Raw genomic sequence first — 23,418 nt, 5'->3', positions numbered from 1 at the left:
TTCTGTATGGAGATATATTTCAATCTCCAAAGCCATAACAAGAGCATTTTTAAATTCTTAAAGACTCTACTTTACGTCAACATCACTATGCAGAAATAAACAAATAATTTTGTTTCAAAAATTGGGACGTAGGTCAATTTTAAATAGACTTTAAATAAACCCCAACCAATATTCCACCAAAAAATAAGAAAAATTTCAAGTTTAAAATAAAATTGAAATTTTTAATAAGCCAAACTAGAAAATAGATTTCAAAAAGATTATGGAATATAAATCATTTTTTGAGGTCAAAATTATAACTGAATTTTAAAATTAACCTATAGATCCCAACAAGCTCAAATTATAAACACGTGTTATCCATTTTAAAAAGGACTCTGCATTTGTGTTGACAATGTGGATTGTTAAACCATAATCAATCCACAATATATTTGATTGAGTCACTAAAAGAGATTCACGACATACTAAACATGGAGATTATCTTTATTTTAAGTCATTTCTTATACTTCATGCAATCTTTCTTTATATGCCCTTAATTTTCCTTATTTCATGAGAAATATGTATCTTGATTGCCATAATACTTTATTGGCACCTTATTCTCATGCTTTAAGTGTTGGACATGATTGCATTTATTGGTCCTTCCTTTGACATGAATAATCATGTGAACACTTTATAAATTCTCTCATATCCTTGAACACACATGGTTAGAAGTTTATTTACTAACCATTTATCCTTACGTGTGTTACAAGATAAAATTCTACACTTAGAAGAGAGAATTCAAAAAATTGAAATAGACCAACAATGACTCAAAAATCTCAATCTTTAGGGACTTAAGCTAATCTATAATATCCTTCATTCCCATAATGAGATTATAAACACTTCAGAAACTGTAAAAGGTTTGTCTTTAAAGCTTTTTCTATTAGGGTGCTGGCCAAGTTTTGTTTGAACTTACTAAATGTTCATAAACAACCTTTATAAAACTTTGGCTCTAAAACATTCAGGAATAAATCCCTGATGACTTTAGTGACATGAGATTTCATGAACATCTAACTTAAGTGATTAAATCACTCCCACCGTTCATGCTTAATAATCTCACGTGGCGTACTTAATTCCGCGGGAGTAGGTGGTTTGTCCACACGGAGTACCAAAATTTTTAACACCCCAAATGAAAAAGCATATCAATCATTTTTCCAGTCAGAAAAATATTATCATAATGTATTGGAATATAAAACCACCAAAAGGTAGAGTAACAGGAATAGCTGCAATAACCCAAAATTAAAATAAATACTTTAATGCTATGAAGTAACTTTATTTTAAATTAGCCAATGCCAATTTAAATAGTAAATTTCAACCTACCTTTGGGCAAAGGTTGCATCACGCATGAAATTTACTCTTTATTGATAAGACTAATAAATTTAAATATTAATAAATAAAATTCTTCGTACCTTTGGGCAACCGAAAGAAATTTTTACTTTTAATACTAAATTTGTTATCTCATTCTAATTAAGTCATAAAAATAAAAACTTCCCTTTGGGGATAGGTAATTAAATTTATGAGTTAATTACAATACGATGTTAATTTTTCTATATGAAGTTCATGTGTACAATCCTTCTGCAATTATTACAAAATTAGGATGCTTTGGCTCTCCCAAAATCATAATAATCACGCTGTAATTCATGAACATTTAATAAATCTTTATGAGGTTCATGCGTGTGATCCTGATGTAATTATCATACAAAAATGGGATGCTTTGGCTCTCCCATAATTATTATGATAATTACGTGTGTGTAATCTTGATGCAATTGTCATTCAAAATTGGGATGCTGTGGCTCTCCCAAAATTATCATGATAATTGCTACTTCATTAACATCTAACAACTTTATAGATGCCCCCTTAATGGCCTTAGGAATATAACAAACCAATACTTAAATGGGGTAAACAGCATTTTCCAAGGTGCAAGCAGATGAGCTCCCAGGAAAGTGAGGGGGGTCACACCGGACACACTTAAATCCCAAGACTTTCCTTGCCAGAACTTTCCCCGACATTGCATTCTTAGATATTACTGTAAACACACCAGTATATATGGTATTGTTAATTATTCTTAGGTCTAGGCATCAAACAATTTATATTTAAACAATATAAATTTAAAATATATATTCCTCAATTCATGTATTAAATAAACAATAATTTTAATACACAGTACTGTAAATAATAAAGGGAATAAAACTTTAATATGAGGACATAATAAAACACATGGCCTAATGGTTTAGTAAGTGGCCAAGGCTCTTTACACCTGGTGAACCCAGGTTCTAAACACTATAAGACCTAAATTCCCCTTTTAAAAAGAACTTGATGGGTTGCTGTATTGGGCTGACCCAATTGGGTTAACCCACTTAATTTGGGTTGGGTATCTGTATTGGGCTACTATATTGGGTTGGGCTTTTGGGTCACAAGACTCCAAATGGGCTACTGTATTTGGCAATTAGGTCAACCCACTTAATCGGGTCAGGCCTCTGGGTCTATGTATAGTGCTGGCCCAAACTAGGTCAGCCCACTTAAATGGCCCAAAACTGCATGGGTTTTAAAAAACCCTACCCGAAAATATATCTAACCCAAAAACTTTAATGGGTCGAAACTCTACCCAGTCACCAACCAACCCGACCCGTAATGTTCCAGATGGGTTGAAAACCCTAAAAATGGAACCCTAGCCGCCACCCCTTTATGAAAATACCCATATCAAGATTACAACAACTCAAAATTAGGCAGTATATCACAATACACAGAATAGTGATAAAACAAAAATAGTTATATCAAATTTATGGGTTTTCACAAACAGTACGTGAACAACAAATATTCACAAAATAATCGCTAATGCGTTTCTATCATGTCACAAAAGACGAAATATTGCTCAAACAATATTGACAAACAGAAGTGAACAATACCAAATAGAATATACTTGATTCAATATTGATAACCAATAAAAAATACTTATTCAATATTGATAACGCATAGTAAAATTATATGCTGAGCAAAATAGCACAGAGGCTGGCTCTGATACCACATGTTAGAAATAATCAACATATTATTTAAATCTAACATGCGCAGCGGAAAACGAATAAACAGGATTCAGGCTTACCTCTAGCCATGTTTGCTCAAGCGTCTCCACGATCCATCTGAAGAACAAGAAAGATTATTTGAGGGATCTTCTAACCTATGCCTATTGCTTGATGGTTGTACTGATGGTGTACACAGGCACTCTATTTATAGGCTAGGTTAGGGACCCTCAAAATGGTAAACACCGTATTTGTTTCCTTCCATCAAGGAAACAATATCGTTAATTGATTTTAAAATCAATTAACCGATTCCATATTTACGGTAATCTAAATTAATAGAAATAACCATAATACCGATTCCATATTTACAGTAATCTAAATTAATGAAAATATCCATAATGCCGTATATGTTTATTGAAAAAATAATAAACATAGTAAATACCGTAAATGTGATATAAAGGCCACAACCAAAAAGGAATAATATATTACAGAAACATGTAAAATAGGCTCAATACTTAAAATAGGTAAAAAAAAAAAATTATAAAAGAAACTCAATGTTTAAAAATTTTAGTACTCAGTTCAGATAATCGGGTACCAACCGGTTATTACATACCCGGTTAATTAGCTATCAGGTTATCGGAGCCGGTTGGCGATTTTGGCTGACCAAGTACCCCGGTTATAGTTACCGATTTTAGCCAATAATCGATAACCGTAACCAAGTTTTTACCCCTACTTGAAACAAATAAGGACGTCATTAAGGAACTATATTGCACAAGGCTGTCAAAAGATGTTATGATGAACAATCTGTGCTTAGATATGATTACATAATGATGGGAAAAAAATCAAATTTAGTCTCTATAATTTCGGACCATTTGAATTTGTGTAATGGTACTTTTCACCATCATTTATAACACTTATTTTATATCAGTTAACATGACGTGTTTTAAATTACTTCTTATATCAATCTCTCCATCAAAATATATTGTCCAACTAATTAGCATATGTCAAGTTAGAGTAATCAATTAATGTCATGTAACTCTTATGAGAAGCGATCGCTCACAGAGAGAGGCGATCACCCCTCAATAAGGGGAGGTCATCCCTCATGGTGAGCAGCCGCCCCACAAAGGGGTTGTGAACAGAGGCGATCATTTATGTGAGCAGTATCCTTTTACACAAAAGGATTGTGAGAGATCGTCCATCTTTATGAGCAGCTAACACCCCATCATCTGGTGAGGGCCAACCTCCTCACTAATTAGTAGTGACCAGCCACCTGTCACCTCTTTTTTAAAATGATAATAATAATTTAGAATATATTTGTAATTTAAAATAACTATGTCATGTGACATGTACACGTGTCAAAAGAGGCCACTAGGAATTAATTGATTGGACTATTGTGGCATACCATTAACCAAAGGGGAACAAAGAAAATTTTATAGACTTAATTATCAAAATTCAAAATTCAAAAAATAAATTTATTTTTGTCAATATGAAGGATAAGCTAAGAGAATGAAAAGCAAATCAAGTTATTATTTATTTATTATAAGAGAATGAAAACTATATATAAGAGAACGAAAAGTTGCTTAGGAAAAAAAAAAGTGGGGTAGGGGGTTAAATGAAAGAGAAATAATAGAAGGAGACCTTTAACCGGCCCTCCTCCCCCTCTTTTCAATAAAAAATACAATTTTATTCACTAAAGTGTACTTTTTAATTGTTTTATGGGCATTCTATCATTTCTCTAAATGAAACCTTACATATATGAGTCTGTTTATCACATAGAGGGACCATACCCTACCATATCACTATCTATAATTAGCACAATTTGTCTTATGGACATTAATATAACCACCGGTATCATGTGCAAAGAGGAGCTTAGATTATGGCTTGATTAAGAATTAGTTCCAGAAAGTAGATTTGGTGATTTTTGACACGACCCGCGAACCTGGTACGAACACGACACGAAAAAAATCGGGTTTGGGTTTGTTATTATCGGGTTCGCAGGTTGACCTGCTAACATGATTATAACCCGTTTAAAAAAAAAATAAAAATAAAAATAAAATAAAATAAAAAATTGACGGAAACTTCAAGAAACAAAGTTAAAGCCTGAAACAATCAAACAAAGTTAAAGCCTGAAACGATCAAACGATCAGCGACTCAGCCCTTCAGAGTATTATTTCCGTTCCAAAACTTTTTCGTCTCTTAGAGCAAATTTTGGCTCCATCTCAAGGGCTTCACTCTTCTTCCGTCCGTCCGTCCAGCTCCATCAGGTAAGCCTTTCTTTTTGGGAAATGCTTGATGGGGGACACTCATCCTTCCCCCATCATCCATTTATAATAAAATAATAATTTTTTATTAAAAAGTAAGCTTTGATGTGATATCACAGCTTACTTTTTAATAAAAAATTATTATTATATTATAAAAGGCTCACAGGGGACGGATGACCGTCCCCTGTGTAGCAAGACTCTTTCTTTTTTCTATCTGTTTTTGTTGATTACGATTATAATGTTGGATGTCAGAAAAACCCAGTCATTGATGGCCATGCTCACTGGTTGTTAATAGGTTAAGCCCCTTGTGTTTGTGTATACTTTTGATCTTTTTCTTCTTTTCTCTCTTTTTTGTTTTCAAAAAGAATAGGGCAAGAAAGACATGAATTGGCAATAGATTTTCAGAAACAAAAAAATCGGGTCGTGTCGGGTTGATACGACCCATTAAGTAATCGTGTCTATCGGGTCGGGTTCGTGTTGAACCCGTAATCAAGTCATCCGGGTTGACACGAACCCAACCCGTGAACCCGAATTGCCAAGCCTACCAGAAAGTTGTGAGAGTTCGAAATATGAAAACTATATAGCCGGTTTTGCAAAACAAAAATAGGGGAAAGTTGAAAGACTACATATCTGTTTAAGTTTGCGATTTCAAAAAGTGCGATTTGAAAAAATTATTTTTAAAAACGAGTTCAAGTGTTTGGTAAAATCGCAATTTGACCTTTAAAATCACAGGTTAGCCTTTAAAATTCAGTGTTTTCAAAAAAGTACTACCTTGCATGCGATTTGAAAAGACATATTTTTTTCTGCATTTTCAAATTACAAATTTTTAAAAACGTAATTTTCAAACGACTAATTTTTTGATATTTGATTTAAAACCGCACTTTCTACCGTAGAAATCTCAATCTCAAACAATAAGTTGTGAAAAGTCCTCCCAATTTGATTTTGAGTATCTAAACCATCCTCGGATGCAATTCTGAAAATCATAAACATGGCATATCAGCCGTCCAAATTTAAATTTCGACACAACCAAGGATCTTGAGAAAAAAAAAAGAAAAAGATTTAGCCCCTTCTTTCAACACAGTTACACAGCCCATGCCCTTTTTGGTTTTTCGAAGATGATACCTCCATAGACCATAGTCAATCACCACCATACCCTCGTCAGCAATTTCATCAATCGTCTTATTTAGCTTCCTCATTGCCTCGTCATCAAGAAACAAGTGTGAGGAAATAAGTGTGAGGTGCATGGCAACAACGACAGTAAAGCGATGAGAAAGAAGCCCCACACGTTTACAAGAAGGGACGAAGCCAGACATTTGGCTAGAGGGAGTCAAACAAAAAATAAAAATAAATGTTTAATAAATTTTTGAGTCAGAACGACACTTGAAATCAATCTCACCTTTTCTTTTCTTTTTCAACATTCACTGCTTAAGTTTTTTGCAAATTTGAAATCAGTCCTTCTGTATGATTTTTCCGTCCATTTTCGCAACTTTTGTTAATGCCACGTCAGCGTTTTCGCCACATCATCTTAAAATATTATATTTTTACTATAATAGAAATTTAAAAACTTCAAATTTTTTATTTTTTTTTAAAGAAAAATAGAGAGTTTAGGGGGTAGCTGCTGGCCTGCGAGCAACCCCTAAGGCCTAGGAGTGGCCCAAGGCCACCCTGAAATGGATATAGGGGTGGCCCAAAAGCCACCCCGACCACTAGGGGATCCCTAGGCCCAGGCCAGGGGTGGCTTTCGGGCCGCCCCTAGATTTTTCGTTCCTTTAAATCTGAAGATCTTCAAACTATTCTGCAACAAATCATTCAAATAAATCAATAGACGAGTCGTTGGTTTGGCATCTACAATTGCTTTTTATAATATTCATTTATTACTTCACAATCCACAAGAAAAAACACTTACAATCACTGTGGGTGGTTTACAATATACTGGTAATATTGAACTTCTGAAGCGCCACTATTTACTAGAAGAAAATCACTGGAAAAATCATCTTCCATCTCCATTGAACAAACCGGAGACATTTCTTTCTATTGAATGTAAGGAAAAATCATTACTTGAAGAAGACAAAAAACCACTGTTTGGAGAAGGAGAAGGCTCAACGCTTGCAGAGGAAGAAGAAGAAACACTGCTTTAAGAATCCATAATTTCAGGTTTTTCTTCAATTTCTTCCTCTGAAAATTCCTATGCAAATTCATACTCAAAATCAGAAGTTCAATCCAAAATTTTGATCAAAACGTCACAATTTTGATCAGAAAATGGGCTGATTTTGGCCCCATAGGACCCAGCAGGAATGACATCATTTCACATAAGTGGAACGGCACCGTCCCATGCCAGTTCCAGAAGGCGCCTTTTGGCCGTTCTGGAAATGACGTCGTTCCACCAAAACAAAACGACAATGTTTCACTGGCGCAGTCCTCTTCTATTCTACATCTGCAACACGACGCCGTCTTGAGCCTAGTTTGAAGTGGAAACACATAGCCCGCAAGTCAGTTCTCAAAACCCGGGCTCAGAAACTCAAGGCCCAAGCCTTCTCTCAGCCCTAACCAATCGCAGAATCCGATCCACAATCCAACCCGGATCCAAATCACCAGCACTTATCTGCCCCAGATCCAGATCCAAGCCGTCAATCTGACCCTAATCGTGACCCGTGCCAACCAGCCCAGCTGCCAGGCCGAGCCACGTGGCGCGCCAACTCACTGGTTCAACCCGATTTCTTCGCACTGGTCCAATCCGGCCGAACCGCCCAAATCCACTTAGCCGGCCTATTCGAGGTGTTTGTACTGATTTTGGTCGTTCTGGCTCATTTCAACCCCGATTCAGACAATTCCAAAACCCTTGGAAAGCTAACTGGACTGGCAAGATGACTACAGGTTTTTCTCAATACAATTTTCAAAATAGTAATCAGCAAAAACATTGAAAAAATGGAGAATCTTCGCATCAAGGCCATGGGAACGTGAATCGTAGATTTGAACCATGGGTTGAATTTACAATTCCAGATTTGGCATGATCAGAGACCACGACTGATAGAAAATTAAAGGGTCCACATCCTTTAAAAATTGTTAGATCTGTTGTACAGTACTCGAGGAATCCGTGGCCTAAGGGAATGCAACGTTACACTCTTCCAAGAAAAGGTGAACGGATCAATCCGCCATATTCAAATCTAGCATATTATCGGGTTTACCTGAACAAATATCAACCTAGTATAACTTATTTCAGTGACAATTGATTTTCCATATTATTATTATTATTATTATATTGTTGGTTTGCATTTATTCAGACTCACATTTTTATTTTCGTTTTATGTAAGTGTGATAAAAAACACATTTATTGGTTTATAATTAGTAAACCTTAGAACTTAAATATTATTCTATCCACGTTTTAAAATAGCTATAAAAAGCGGTATAGATGCCTTGAAGGTTGAAAACCTTAATGGCATCAGTTTTAGAATGTGGAAACGAAAAAAAATTTATGTACTAACACATGAGAAACTATTGTACACTCTTAATTCTGTAAAACCTGAATTGGATGGTCAACGAGATGAAGAGGTTGTAAAGAAACAAGAAAAATGGTTATAACATGACCTTGTAGCAAGAGCTACTCTTGTTCATAATATGAAAGATAATAGCATTCCTCTTTTTGAAAAGCACCAACCAACAAAAGGTATGATGGAAGCTTTAGATCAAAAGTATAGACCTCGGTTTGATACACACATACAATTGTTATTAAATAAATATAACAGAGCACGTATGGAAGAAAATGATTATGTAGGTGATTATGTTAATCAAATGAAACTTGTTGCAAAAGAATTAGCTAATGCAGGTTATCCTGTAACACCCCAGTCTCATATTGGGAAGAGATGAATAGCTCACATAGAGTGAGTGGCTTATAAAGATGCTTATGGGTGCTAAGTTTCACATTTCCTAGTTACTAAGTGAAACTGTATGTTAATCAAATGGAACTTGTTGCAAAAGAATTAACTAATTCAGGTCATCCTGTAACACCCCGGTCCGGTATTGGAAAGAGATGAATAGCTCATATAGAGTGAGTGGCTTATAAAGATACTCATGGGTGCTGAGTCCAATATTGTCAAATTACTAAGTGAAACTGAGCTTTATAAGGGATTCTAGGAAAGCTCCAAATTGACTAATCTTTTTGGGGTAATCGTGTAAATGTAGCTAGCACTTTTCCTTGGGTCGTTACAAATGAGCTATTCATCTCTTTCCAATATGGGACCGAGGTGTTACAAAAGAGCAAAATGAACTTTGGCAAGGTGAAATATTCAAAGAAAGTCCTTACCTACAATGGGTGACTTTTTCTTCTTATATAGGACGCAACCCCTTCTTCGACATAACCATCTAGCAAGGTGTCACCCCTTGATTGGACATAGTTTGGTTGTACAAGGCATCCAAACTGTGTTGTGTAGTGAGGCCTTTGGCCACTCCTCGTCTACCGACCAATTATACATATGGAATGGCAACAGAAAGGCCCTTTGCTCCTTGACACACTGGAGCTGTAACCCTTGTCCTTTAGCGTACGATTATAGAGACGTGGTGAAATGATTATCCTCTACAACGCATTCCCTATTGAGACGTGGTTTGGCTGTACGACACATCCAAACTGTGTTGTGTAGCAAGCCTTTTTCCACTCCTCGTCTACCAGCCAACTATGCTTGTGAAAGGGGAACAGAAAGGCCCTTTGCTCCTTGACGCACTGGAGCTGTAACCCTTGTCCTTTAGCGTACGGTTATAGAGACGTGGTAAAATGATTATCCTCTACAACCCATTCCCTATTGAGACGTGGTTTGGCTGTATGAGGCATCCAAATTGTGTTGCGCAGTGAGGCCTTTTGCCACTCCTCGTCTACCAGCCAACTATACTCGTGGAAGGGCAATGGAAAAGGCCCTTTGCTCCTTGACGCACTAAAGTTGTAACCCTTATCCTTTAGCGTACGGTTATAGAGACGTGGTGAAATGATTATCCTCTGCAACGTATTACCTATCGAGAAGTGGTTTGGCTGTACTACGCATCCAAACTGTGTTGTGTAGCAAGCCTTTTGCCACTCCTCGTCTACCAGCCAACTATACTCGTGGAAGGGCAATGGAAAAGGCCCTTTGCTCCTTGACGCACTAAAGTTGTAACCCTTATCCTTTAGCGTACGGTTATAGAGACGTGGTGAAATGATTATCCTCTGCAACGTATTACCTATTGAGACGTGGTTTGGCTGTACTACGCATCCAAACTGTGTTGTGTAGCAAGCCTTTTGCCACTCCTCGTCTACCAGCCAACTATACTCGTGAAAGGGCAACAAAAAGGCCCTTTGCTCCTTGATGTACTGGAGCTGTAACCCTTATACTTTAGCGTACGGTTATGGAGACGTGGTGAGGTGATGATCCTCTACAACGCATTCCCTATCAAGACGTGTTATTTGCACATCATCTTGGTGTACATCAAGTGTACGTATGTGAGACCACCTACATGCATAGATTCCACACTTAATGTGTCTTAATGTACACTTAATGTACACTAAAGTAATGTACAAAAATCATAATCGGGCACACCAGATGATATGGCATGCTTACAGTGGTTTATTACCATCAAGTGTACGTATGTGAGACCACCTACATGCATAAATTCCACACTTAATGTGTCTTAATGGACACTTAATGTACACTAAAGTAATGTACAAAAATCATAATCGGGCACACCAGATGATATGGCATGCTTACAGTGGTTTATTACCATGAACATAAAGGCTCCAACTTTTAAGAATTACATCTACAATTCTTTTATGAATTGATGGACGGGAAATTGGAGTCTTAAGGATTCGATTCTCTTATTTTTTGCCATATTGTACTTCCGCCCTCTTAGGCTTTTCCTGTGACTACATCACTCTCATCAAAGCCATGAACGAGATAGAACAGAGCTCGTCGCCAGTAGGTCTTTCAAGTACATGATTCTTCCGTACTGAAATAAGGTACCATCTATGCCTGCACCTTTTCTTTTCTGTCTACAGGTTAGTGGAGATGATGATGTCTACATGCTCAGGTAAATAAATATGTATAGGTTTGATATCCTGTTTACTCTCTTCACATCAACCACCTCCAAGCAAAAATGGAGACTTTCCAGCAGGTCAAAATTATTCAAAAGAAAATTATAGTATACAGCTCGAGTATGTTCTGTATAGTTCAATTAAAAAACCCAACCTCAATACCTAAAAAAGCATTAGGTCACATGGAAGCCTATACAACCTTCCCTCTAAATTTAATAAGGGTTGCCATTTGGATTTAAACATGCTCAAATGCTTCTTTTATTATTTTCAAGAGAGAGAAACCATGCCCAAAAGTATTGAAGGTATCTTTCAGAAAGGTTCTCAGTTTAGGTTAAATTTGGAATTAGAATTCATTGAGAAGAAAGGATCAAAAGATCAATTCAATTTATGGCCCTCATAAACATAACTTCCCAATAATTTACAATTAATATACATAACCATGAGCTGGCCTTACCAAATTTTAATAAATAAATAAATAAATCTATGATCTAGGGACCTCCAAGAATTTCACAAATTGTTTTAATGTGTTTTAAGGGGCTGGTTTGACAAGAACGTAAAATTTAATACGACCGTGTAAATCTTTTTACTTCATGTTACCCCATGCAGCATAAAAAGAACCAAGAGTCATCCACCCAATTATCAATTTTTTTTTTTTTACTAAGCAATAAATGGGAATGGGAAAGGGGTTACAGGAGGGGGGGTCTTTCCCACTCACCCAATTATCATAATAGACTTTGATAAATACAGCATTTCAAATTTATTAATATTAATCTAAACCATGTTTAATCATTTCCCTAATTCAAATGCTTCCTGCTTGATGTATATACTAATGATTTTCCCCTATCCTGATATTATTTACAAGATAAAAAGCTTACTAGTTTATCTTCTAAACCGCGATCCCTTGTTTGGTCTACTTCTCCCATCCCATGCAGAAGCCCAGAAGAATAAAGACATCCAGAAAAGAACAGCAAAGAAGATCTGTACTCTATCTTGAAATTTGGATAAAGATGCTGCAAGTCCTGTTCCAAAACGAATGAAGGGAGGTCAGTGAGTACCAAAATTCAGGCACTTCAAGACCGTATATATAGTATAATGCACATAAGAAAGAAATAAGTCACAATATCTGACAAGCTCAAATCATTAAATCACTGATCTGTGGGGCAATAACACCAGCTCAACAATTTAATGCTTCACTTAATCACTTCTTGAAAAGGACCACTACACCAACTTCATACAGTAAAGTTTACAAGACAAGTAAACACCAATCTTAGCTAACAAAGATGTGAGACTATAAGCAATCTTGAAAAGAATAATGTGGCAACTCATGCTTTGTGGTAATAATATATGCAATAATCAAAATGATCTTCAACCACATTAATGTTTTATGGGAATTGAAAAACATAACAAATAAAAAAATAAAAAATAAATAAAAAAGGCATCAAGCAATTTAAATAAAGATTTGACTATCAAAGCCAATTTATAAGAGATTAAGATTTTTTTTTTTCAAGAATAAACTGTCACACAAAGGATAAGGTAAAGAAACAAATAGCAGGCATAAAACCTCTTACTTTTTCTATTTCTAACTCCACCGTGGATAATGAACTATGCTTATCTTCTTCTTCTTTTTTCTTTTGGCTAAGTAAGAAGGCAATGAGTGGATGAAAATCGTGCACATAAGGCCCCAGATTACCCTAAAAGGAGTACTCAGATAATGAACTATGTATGAGCAAATCACAGACACAAACATAGATAGACAAAATAATCTAACTATGTTGTCAAAGGAGTGTAGTATAACATCACAAAACTTTTTTTGAATAACATCATGCAACTTTTGCTTTATTTAGAACCTATGACAGCCAACAAATGCGTTAATAGTGTATGGAATCGGAAATTATTGAATGCTAGATATTAAATCCCAAAATTTTATTTTCTGCAAGCAAATGATAAAGTTGTTATCAGTTCAAGGCCGTTGAAATATGCAAAGCTGGAACCAAAACAGACAGGTGATAAAGGGATAGAAAACAGTAAAAAGATTCTTTAACCTTCAAGCCAAATACAATTCAGATCATGTAAAAATCTCAATGATCAACCCCACTTCCAGAAATCGATTCCAAAGCTTTTCAAAATAAACTCTCTCCTATAAATGTTCCCAGCCAAAGCAGTTTAAACATCTGCAGCAGGCGACTTTTTCACCAGAAGTTATCTTTAAAAACCATGGATCATGAAGCCAAAGGAAAATGATTTCTTTACAAAAGAATCTCACTAAATTTCCATAAGCTGGAACTCTATTGTCAACAGTGGCAAAGGGAGAGGGGCCATGGGATCCACGACACCCTTGTCTTAAAGTACTGATCCATGTCCCAAAAGTCTTCAATCCTTAACACGCCAATGGCGAACAGGTGAGTAACATGTAAGAACCTGCCTTGGGCTGCCTCCTTGAGAGATGTCCTTAACAGGCATTACCTGCCCGACCGCCATTATGCTATGTTCATAGTATGAACAGTTTTTCGGGCTCTAATTTATTATTCATATTTGGAGGTTCCTACGACATAAATTGGTGACTCTTGGAAAAAAGGGGAAAGAAGACTTTTCAATACTCTTTAAATTTCACATTATCAATTATATAAAAAGATAGCTGTACAATTGAATAGATTGGGTCAAATTGGAAAATGGAAAGATTATTACAAGTTATACATTTCATTACCACTTAGTGGAAAACAGCGTGGGCGTCTTCAACAGAAGAATTTCTTTTGTCTTGGTCCCAATTCAATAATAAACAGGTCCGACCTAACTGCCCCTTCCTCTATTTTATTTATTTAAAAAAAAAAAAAAAAGGGTCCGAACTAACTAAATACTTGTGCCATAAATTCCCCGGATTGGTTTGCAATTTCCATGAAGTAGGTTTCCCCAACAAGGAGAGAAGCAATTCCTAGTAATAACAAAACCCCATTTTGCTTTCATTTGGTTTAATAGAAGCAAGAAGGATTTTCTTTCAAGAGAATACCCACTGTCGAAATTGCCTTGCGGTTGGGACAATTGCTGATTTGCCTACCAAGAACACTGAAAAAAAAAAGATTTTGATTTTCCATCTTAATTATATATTGTTTGGCTATTAATTTCAGTTCTTATCTCTGTAATTTTCTTTATGCTATATTTTCTCTTTCCAACACAACCACAAACAAACCCTAGGCAAATGTAAATAATTAAAAGAATTCAACATTGAATCCGAACCTGTGACAGTAACGGGATCATTCGGGGGACGCGGGTCGGAGTCCGGTGGAGGTCCGGGGCTGGCGGCGTGACAAGGACTGCGGGGCTGCCGAGCGTGGGGATTGGAAGGGAAAGAGAGGGATGGACGGTGGGGATGGAGCGCAGAGGAAAGAGAGATGAAGGGGTGGGAACGGGTGCAGGGAATTGGGAAGGAGAGGAGGAAGAGAGGGAAGGGGTTTGAGAGCGGTTTATGGAATGCGGCGGTTGAGGGAGAGAGAGGTGCCATTTCGGGGATTTCGGAGTTTCCGTCCGGTTGGGGGTTTTTATAGGGCTGGGCTAAGTTGGAGATTTCTCCAACTAATCATGTGACACTGAAAACACTTGTTTGAGCTGGCTTTACTTTTTTAATTAGAGAAATGCTATAAATTATAAGTTTTTATTCTATAAATATCCAACAATACTAACGTGATAATTTAAATCAATCGTTATATCAATCTTTGTTAAAATATATATACATAAAGGAATTGGTTGGGCCTAAAATGACGTTGTTGGATTCGGTGTAGGTTATGTTTATATTGACTTGGTTGATTGTGTTGATTTATTGTATAACACTTTGGCAAAAAAAAAAAAAGTAATGTGAAATTAATATATTTTTTTAAAGATTAGGGCTTAAAAAATTAAAACAATCTCAAAATATTAAAAATGGGCATAAATTATGTTTAAAATTATTTAAAATAAGCCATAATAGAGGCCTAAAGAATACTCATTACATAATATGCAATTAGTAACTGCATTTTGTGGTATCTAAATAACATTTAATAACTGCGCGAATGCTGTTAGTAAAAATATGCAATTGTCAAATCATTTTTTTCTTTCTTTAAAATTTTTTAAAAAAAAAAAAAAAAAAAAAAAAAAAACAAAACAAAAAAAAAAAAAAAAAAAGAGGTGATAATTTATGTCTCATTACTTTACTTTCATATAATTTGAGGAGCTACGAGCTAGGACGAGAGAGAAATGGCAAAGAGGAGATGTGGAAGAAAAGTGTGAGCTTTGAGGGGTTGGATTGAGATTTAGTGTAATTGTCTGCCCATGTTACTTATAATTTAAACATACAATTGTGAAAAGACCCTTGTGGAGGCCCATTATCCGAACAGGTATTCAAGCAGCCCAAGACATACTTTGGTCGATAGATCGACTCCATAGGGGGCTCTCTCACACTAGCCCGTCTTGAGGTGTGGAAGAACAGAGTAAAATAATTTACGCTTCTCATTCACATAAAGGTTATTTTTCTTGATGAACTAAAAACATTTTATGTTACTAATATTTTACACCAAGCTAAACACTAAAAATAATAATAATAATAATAATAAATTTGAAAGATCAGATATTTAGCCGAAAAAAAACTTGATAGATTCTAGGCCGAGTATTAAAATTAGTCTCTCAATTTTTTCAAATTTCTTGACGTGGTGGAATTCTACACTCACACTCAACTCCAACTTGGGCAAATACGACACTATTTAAGTGGCACGGTTAGAAATAAAATGTGAAACTACAAAAATTAATGAAAGAACAATAAAATTGTATGGAAAAATCACTCTAAACTCTTGGACAATAAGGCAAATATTAACCTATATCTTAGACAAATATTGTCTCCTGGCCCACTTATACAATAAATTTTGCAAAAGAGAATACAACAATTCTGCCATTAGGATACAATACTACCCAAATGTAGTGTGCAGATTGCAAATTCTGAACACTACTCTGAATAATAAATTCTGTAACAGCAAAGAAGAAAAAAAGAAAGAAAAAATATGCAGGAAAAAATATATTTTATAAATTACAGAAGCAGTTTATTACAGTTTCTTTTATATAGATATTTATTACAGTTTCTAACTGTTGAAAAAACAATTAGAAAATGTAGTTTCTGGCGGATGAAAAAACAATTAAATATTCAAAAATATGACTGTTAGAATAGCAGTTGTACACATTAAAAAAATACAAGTAAATAATAAGCCCGTGAGCGACGATACGCAAGTGCATTTAAAGCGATACGCGTGCGTGCGTGTGATGACTAGCACTTCGCACTTGGTGACATAACCAATCTAATATAAGAGTAGCACACAAAAAACTTATAGCTTTTTAATGTGAAATAATTAATAATAATTAAAAAAATAGAAAGAAGGTTAAAATAATTTAAATTGGATGAAAACTTAAATTTTTATGAAATAATTTATTAACAATTAATTAAACCCTAAATTTTAGGCAGTGGTACCTCAACACAAAGTTCAAAGCTGTATGATGTAACAGTAGTACTACTGTACGTACTTTCTGATGAAAAGTTAGAAAGTTTATTTTATTTTCAAAGTAGTAAAAGTTAAAATTATTAATTCTTCAAAAATTCCATAAAACAAGACAAACAAGCTAGCTCTGTCAACTTCAAGAAAGAAAGTGTATGATATTTTTCCAGGAGATACGAAGGCTACCACAAGACAAAGCAGCGTCCTAATTTTTGATGTATCTCTATAGTCTATCCTGGCCTACCTGGTATATTTTCTCGTGGCGTTCATGAATATTCATCATCAATTTGTGGAAACATGTCGTCTCCGTCCATATATGCTGCTGTTTTTGAACAAATTGAGCTGCTGTCTCATGTCTCTCTTCTCAGTTCTCAGTGATGATCATGAGAGAGAGAGAGAGAGAGAGAGAGAGAGAGAGAGAGAGATTCTTGCTGCCCTAAAAGTTTGAGAGTACGTACGTATATCAGTACATGAAGCATCTCCATGCTTTTTTCATAATTAATGGGAATTCTAAAAGCAACAAATTAATTAAAAAAATCTCCCTGTAATTAAACTTACGGGTCTAATGAGAAGAATTTTAAGATTAAAATAACTTAAAAGGAAATAAATTATCATTATTTATATCATTAGGATTTAAATTATATAGGCGTAATATGTTATCATTATTAATAACAATATTAGAAGTGGTTTAATTATTTTAGTTAGTCTCTTATTTTTACTAAAAGCTAATAAAATAATCAATAAGTTAAATATTATCAACCGTTTACATTTAATATTAGGAGATTTAGAGTTTTTTAAACTACCCCAAAATAATAATAATAATAATAATAAATAAATAAATAAAAAAGATTGAATTTTTCCAACTATCCTACCAAAATCATTTTCATCCCATGTTAGCTTAACATAACATATCCTAGGAAAAGGGAAACCGTCTGTAAATAAGAATTTTTTTATTTAGATTAACATCTTTTGTACAATAAAACGATACTAAATTATTTATGACGTTTAGTTCCAAATGAAAAACGACGTTTAATCACTTTTGCAATCAACTCCATAATTAACGATTTTTAAGCATTAAACGTCACTAAAAAAAAACGTCATTTATGTGGTGGAAGGAGGGAGGTAATTACACAACGTACACAAATCATAATCATTAAAACTAATTAATGACATTACATAATTTTTCAAAGCAAACCACGAGAGAGACAGAGAGAATCGAACCACCTTGAAACTCGGGATCGAGCTTTCTCTCGTCTCTTAAATATATATAAAAGTTTCGATCTACAGAAACGGATCGAGAATGGCTGATCGAGATCGATCATGGTTGATAGAGCTTATTTCCACATCTACATTTCCAGGAGAGGAGATAGTAGCGATCATCTTCTCCACGAGATGATGAAGTACTCATGAAAGCCTTTGTTTTTTGGTGAGAAGGAATGACTAGGGTAGCAATGCAAGGCCTGCAATTTAAGCACTTGTTCTCGCAGCCAGGAGGCTTTGATCCCAACACCATTTCCCTTTGCTTTAAATTCTCACTGTAGCCTGAAGATGGTTGTCCAATTAATTGCCAAAGCAACAAATAGTTAAACAAGCTAGAAACTAACACAAACAGTACTTAATTAATAGTAAAGGGATCAGAGAGAAATGAAAAGAAAATGGAAAGAACACTTGTGTTTGAGAATGGGAACACATGAAAAAACATGCAGTACTACCCTGATGGCATGGGTTGGTTTTGTTACCTGGAATGGAAGGTAGAAATGAAAGAGAAAAGATGAAACCAACAGTTACTGCAACTTTCAGGGGGAGTAGATAGGTGATTGGGGCCATATCAGTAATGAGCAGCAGTCTATGAAAAATATTTGCTTCTGATGTAGGTTACAGTGAAGGAGTGGGATTTTGAGGGAGAAGAACAGGAAGAACACTTTAAAAAGGACTGGTGCTTGATGGAAAGAAAGAGATTTAATGGGTAGAGTAGAACTGTAGACAAGGTTGGGTTGAGGGCTGTTTCCTGTGGAAGAGACACTTCTCTGAAGACATGGCTTGGCCACCAATTACAAAAAAATTTCTACTTTTTTTTTTGGTCATTTTGGGAAACTGGTGCACTGACTTTTCGGTTGTTAGTAAATGACAGCTAACCCTTTGATAATCTTTAGGTGGTTTGAGATTATTGCGACAGTTTTCTTAAATCTTTTTTTCTTTTTTTAATATACAGGTACATCAACGAATAAATTACATTAAAAAAAAAAACTCCTAAAAAATCGTGTAATAGTTAGTGTTAGGAAAAGGACGGGAATCTTCTATAATTTTAAAAAAAAATTATAAATTCTTAGATTATAGAATTTAGGTTGTTTTTAGACATTAAAATACTTAGAAAATGACGCATTTAAAAAATGAGGCAATTAGAAAGAATTTTTTTCTTAAAATGCTTCTTTTTCGCTTTTATAGAGACGATTTTTCTTAAAAAATTAAAAGACAATTTTTTACTCAAAGTAAGAACCTGATTAAAATATCATTAATTATCAACTGTAATATGCTACATTTTTAATATATACATTTTTTAAGTGTTTTGATACCTAAAAATAACTTAAATTTAGTAATTTGAAAATCTATAATTTCGGATCCTCATCTGTTAGGAAATACCAAAAGAACCAACTTTTGGTTTTCTTAAAATTATTTTAATATAAAAATATTTTTTCTTTCTTCTAACATTTTTTGAAATAATATCTAAATGATTTTTTATTTTCTTTGACATTTATTTGAAATAATATTTAAATGATATAAAGAAATGATAGGAGAAGCTATTGTGGAGTTTATTTGAATAGGAAAACAAAAAGTAGTTTGGTACTCTAAATTGAAAAAGAAAACTGCTACTAGTGTTCTGATTGTCGTCATATTAGACAGCTAATAACTTCTATTACCATTGCATTAATCACAAAAAAAAAAATGCTTGATGCCATCATTCATTTATAAAATGAAATAAATTTCTTACAGATTAGGTTGAAAGAATTTTCTTCTAATTCAGTATTTAAAAGTGATGTGTTTTTTAGTATATGAAAAGTATGTATTTTTTTTAATAACTTGTACTTCTCACATGCCATTATAATATAATTAGAATATTAAAGACACATGTCACTTTTAAGAGAAATGCTAAGAGTACTAAAATGATATGGAGTTCATTCAGTGGTACCCATGGTTTTTATTCATTTTTAAGGATAATACTATAAATTACATTTTTATTTCACAGCTATTATGTACTGCTAATATAACTGTCCCAACCAACCCTCAAAATAATCATTATTAAAAAATAATAATAATAATAATGCTACATACCATATTATTATCTCACAATGCTGACGTGGTAATTCTAATTAATTATTGATATTTTTTTTTAAAATAAATTATTATATCAACATTGTGGGATAAAAATATATTATATATAACTTTTTTTTTTAATCCATAAAGATAATTAAATATTTTATTATCAAACTAAAAGAAAAAAAAAAAATTGTTAAAATGAAGATTTAAAAAATCAGAAAATGGCACAAATTTTGATTATTTTCTTCTGGTAACAATAACACGCGTGTTGGATACAATTAAGTTCGATGAAGGGTACGGACGAAAGTAGAGAAAAGAGCGAAGGTAAAAGTTGATTTTCCTCTCTAAAACTCACTGTTAGAACACTGTTTGGGACTGAAAAAAGAAGTGCAGGTGGCGTCTTCTGAACACCATGATAAGACTCATAAACAGAGTCCTTCTGTGGCTCTCTGTAGTATGGAGTAATGACGATATTGCCACTACACTTTTTTGAAGGAGGAGAGAAACTGTTAAAAAAGCTGTGGCTTTTGCTTCAAGAAAGAGGAAAATTAACGGAACTGCCTCCTGTTTGCTTCTTCTTCTTCTTCTTCTTTGACACCCCACCCCACTTGTTTGCGCAGGCCAGGTCATCGAGCTTTTATGGGTCGGTCAAGAGGTTTGGATAAATCTTATTTCGTGCTTGATGGAAAATTTGGGGATTGGGCACATCTTACATATGGTCTGCCACCTGGCCAACTTTTCAGCTTTTTTTATTTTTATTTTTATTTTTTTTTTATTTTATATATATATATAGTGGAATTATGCTTCCTAATAAAAGTTTTACCAAAAATAAAAAAATAAATTGGAATATGCTAACCTTGTTCTTTTGTTGAAAATTCAAATATTTATTAATATGGACAACAGAATAGTAAAAACATTACCTTCGACTAGAGTTATTTTTGAGTTAAGCCGAGTTGAATTTACGAGCAGTTTGGCTTATCTTACACTCATGCCTTCAACTATAATTACTTAAATGACTTGAATGTGTAAAAACACGCAGATAATTTACTTTTTGACTTTATTATTAGTGTTTGTCGGTGAAGTTACACCAATCTTTTATAACTTAAGTGCAAGCTTTGTACGCGAAAAATCTGTTCTATTGAAAAAAAAAAAAAAACAGTTAGTATTGAGAATGAAAGAAGTTGAAATGGAATAATTATTCTTATTCCTTAATTTATTTGTAACAGCATCACCCACATGCTCTAAAACTTCCTTATTATTATTATTTTTTTTTTTTCGAATAATCAACTATTTTACTGAATAAGAATTCAATCACCTAGGAGCACAATGTTCCATAGAAATAATACCACAGATACAATTTGGAGTTTCTTTAACCCAAACCCAATTATGACACACAAAATAGTCTGTTTGGCTATGGTATGAGCGGTTGTATTCGCATTCCGTTTGACATGGTCAATGCTCCAAGATCTCAACTGGCTCAAGCCAACTTTGATTCCTTCCATGATATGTCCAAACTTACTCCAATTGTTGCTTGTTGCTTTAACTACATTGACAATCTGTAGAACATCTCCCTCCAATATAATATCAACAAAACTCAATATTTCCCTACACAACCCCACAGCATAAAAAGCTGTCAAAGCTTCAACAACAACAGGTTCAACCATAACGTTCTTTGTGGTATTGCGTGCAGCTAAAACGACACCCTCAAGATCATGAACAACAATTCCAAGTCCAATCCGCCCATTCTTTTTATCTATAGTTGTATCCCAATTAACTTTATACATACCTTGGGGGGTCTGCCATAAAAGGGAATACTCTGTATGGATGGACCTACTAGCAGCTAAATCATTTATAGTCGTCCTCCGAAATTCATCAAGAGACAAACTTGCTTCTCGGAATACTTGTTGAGGATGAATGAACACATCTCCATGCACTACCCATTTCTACAAAACCATATTTTTCGAACCACAACCACCATAAGCTCTAACTCCATCAAATCACAACGGTCCATAAGGTACTCAAAAATGTGGATAAAGTTATGACCTCTATCCGTACCTTTTTGAAGCTTTTTGGGTCCGTATCCCCAAACATCTTGGGCCGAAGGGCAGCTTCAGAGAACATGTTGTACAGTTTCTTATTCTCTTGTGCAGAGTGGGCATAGGGCATTAAGAACCACACCACAACTTAGTAGATTCGTTTTTGTGGGAAGAAGATCATTGCAAGCCCACCACATGAACATTTTACTTGCATTGGGAATTTTAAGATTCCAAAGGGACTTCCAAATTATATTCCCATCACCTTGTCAAGAGCTTCCACTACTTCGAATGGTTTGTAGATCATTCTTCATATAATAAGCACTACGAACTGAAAATTTCTCATTCAATGTACCGTGCCAAATGAGGGTGTCCTTTGTCGGCATAAGACTTAAGGGATTTGGCATATAGTGCGAGCCTCCTCCACTTGAAATATTTCTTTGATAAAGGGTGTATTCCACCACTTAGTATCTTGATCTATGAGCTCCACAACCTTTGCATCCACGGGTAAAATTTGTTGTGGGGATTGAATTGAGAAAGATATTGGGGTCGAAATCCATTTGTCACCCCATATGCAGATATCCCTTCCGTCTCCCACCCTCTATACATGCCCATTTTTCAGTACATCGCATGCAGCCATCAAACTTCTCCATGCAAAGGATGGTCCTATACCCAATGTGGCCTCCAAAATCATGGATTGTGGGTAGTATTTTGTCTTAATAATATGTGCGGCTAGTGAATAAGGGTTTTGGAGAACTTCCTTATTATGTATATTTAACAAATAAGAGGCAAAAATCACACCCAACAACCTATTTTTTCTTATCTAAACACATAGTTTACTTTTTGATTGGCTACTTTTAGGTAAACTATAGCTTATGTGTTTTTTTTTTTTTAATCATTTCTCACTCTCTTTTTTTGCTACAATTATTTCTCTCTCTTCTTTTTTAGTGGTTTAGAAAAACAATAAAAAGATATTGAAAATTAATTTAAATGAAATAGATAATGTAATAGAAAATATATTGAAGTTTGTATTAAAAAAAAAAATAGTGGGTAAAGTAGAAAATGATTTTTTTTTATTAGCTAAAATGTGTAACATTGCTGGCGATGCTCAATAATACTGAAATAAACCTATTCCTATTGATATTCCTTTGTTTGGTATAATGTAATACGCTAGTAGATAGAATCATATTGTAACCATTTTTT

At 34.4% G+C, this 23,418-nt stretch overlaps 1 protein-coding gene across 1 annotated transcript; it reads right to left on the bottom strand.

Annotated features, from left to right (window-relative positions):
• Nucleotides 1–17,977: 17,977 nt before the first annotated feature.
• Nucleotides 17,978–18,905, bottom strand: LOC133862411 (EPIDERMAL PATTERNING FACTOR-like protein 8). Its single transcript, XM_062298213.1, has 2 exons — nt 18,607–18,905; nt 17,978–18,409 (listed from the first exon to the last, which is right to left on the bottom strand). The coding sequence occupies exons 1-2, from the start codon at nt 18,692–18,694 to the stop codon at nt 18,186–18,188; spliced, it is 312 nt and encodes a 103-aa protein (XP_062154197.1). The 5' UTR covers nt 18,695–18,905; the 3' UTR covers nt 17,978–18,185.
• Between the last annotated feature and the right edge of the window lie 4,513 nt (nt 18,906–23,418).

Source organism: Alnus glutinosa, chromosome 3, assembly GCF_958979055.1.
Source record: "Alnus glutinosa chromosome 3, dhAlnGlut1.1, whole genome shotgun sequence".
Classification (NCBI taxonomy): Eukaryota; Viridiplantae; Streptophyta; class Magnoliopsida; order Fagales; family Betulaceae; genus Alnus; species Alnus glutinosa.
This window is presented reverse-complemented; position numbering and strand designations above follow the sequence as displayed.

Excerpts from the sequence above, each read along its gene's own strand:
- LOC133862411 (XM_062298213.1), bottom strand. The coding sequence starts at position 18,694 with ATGGCCCCAATCACCTATCTACTCCCCCTGAAAGTTGCAGTAACTGTT. Across the intron at positions 18,410-18,606 it reads ATTTCTACCTTCCATTCCAG|GCTACAGTGAGAATTTAAAG; the intron begins GTAACAAAACCA and ends AACCATCTTCAG.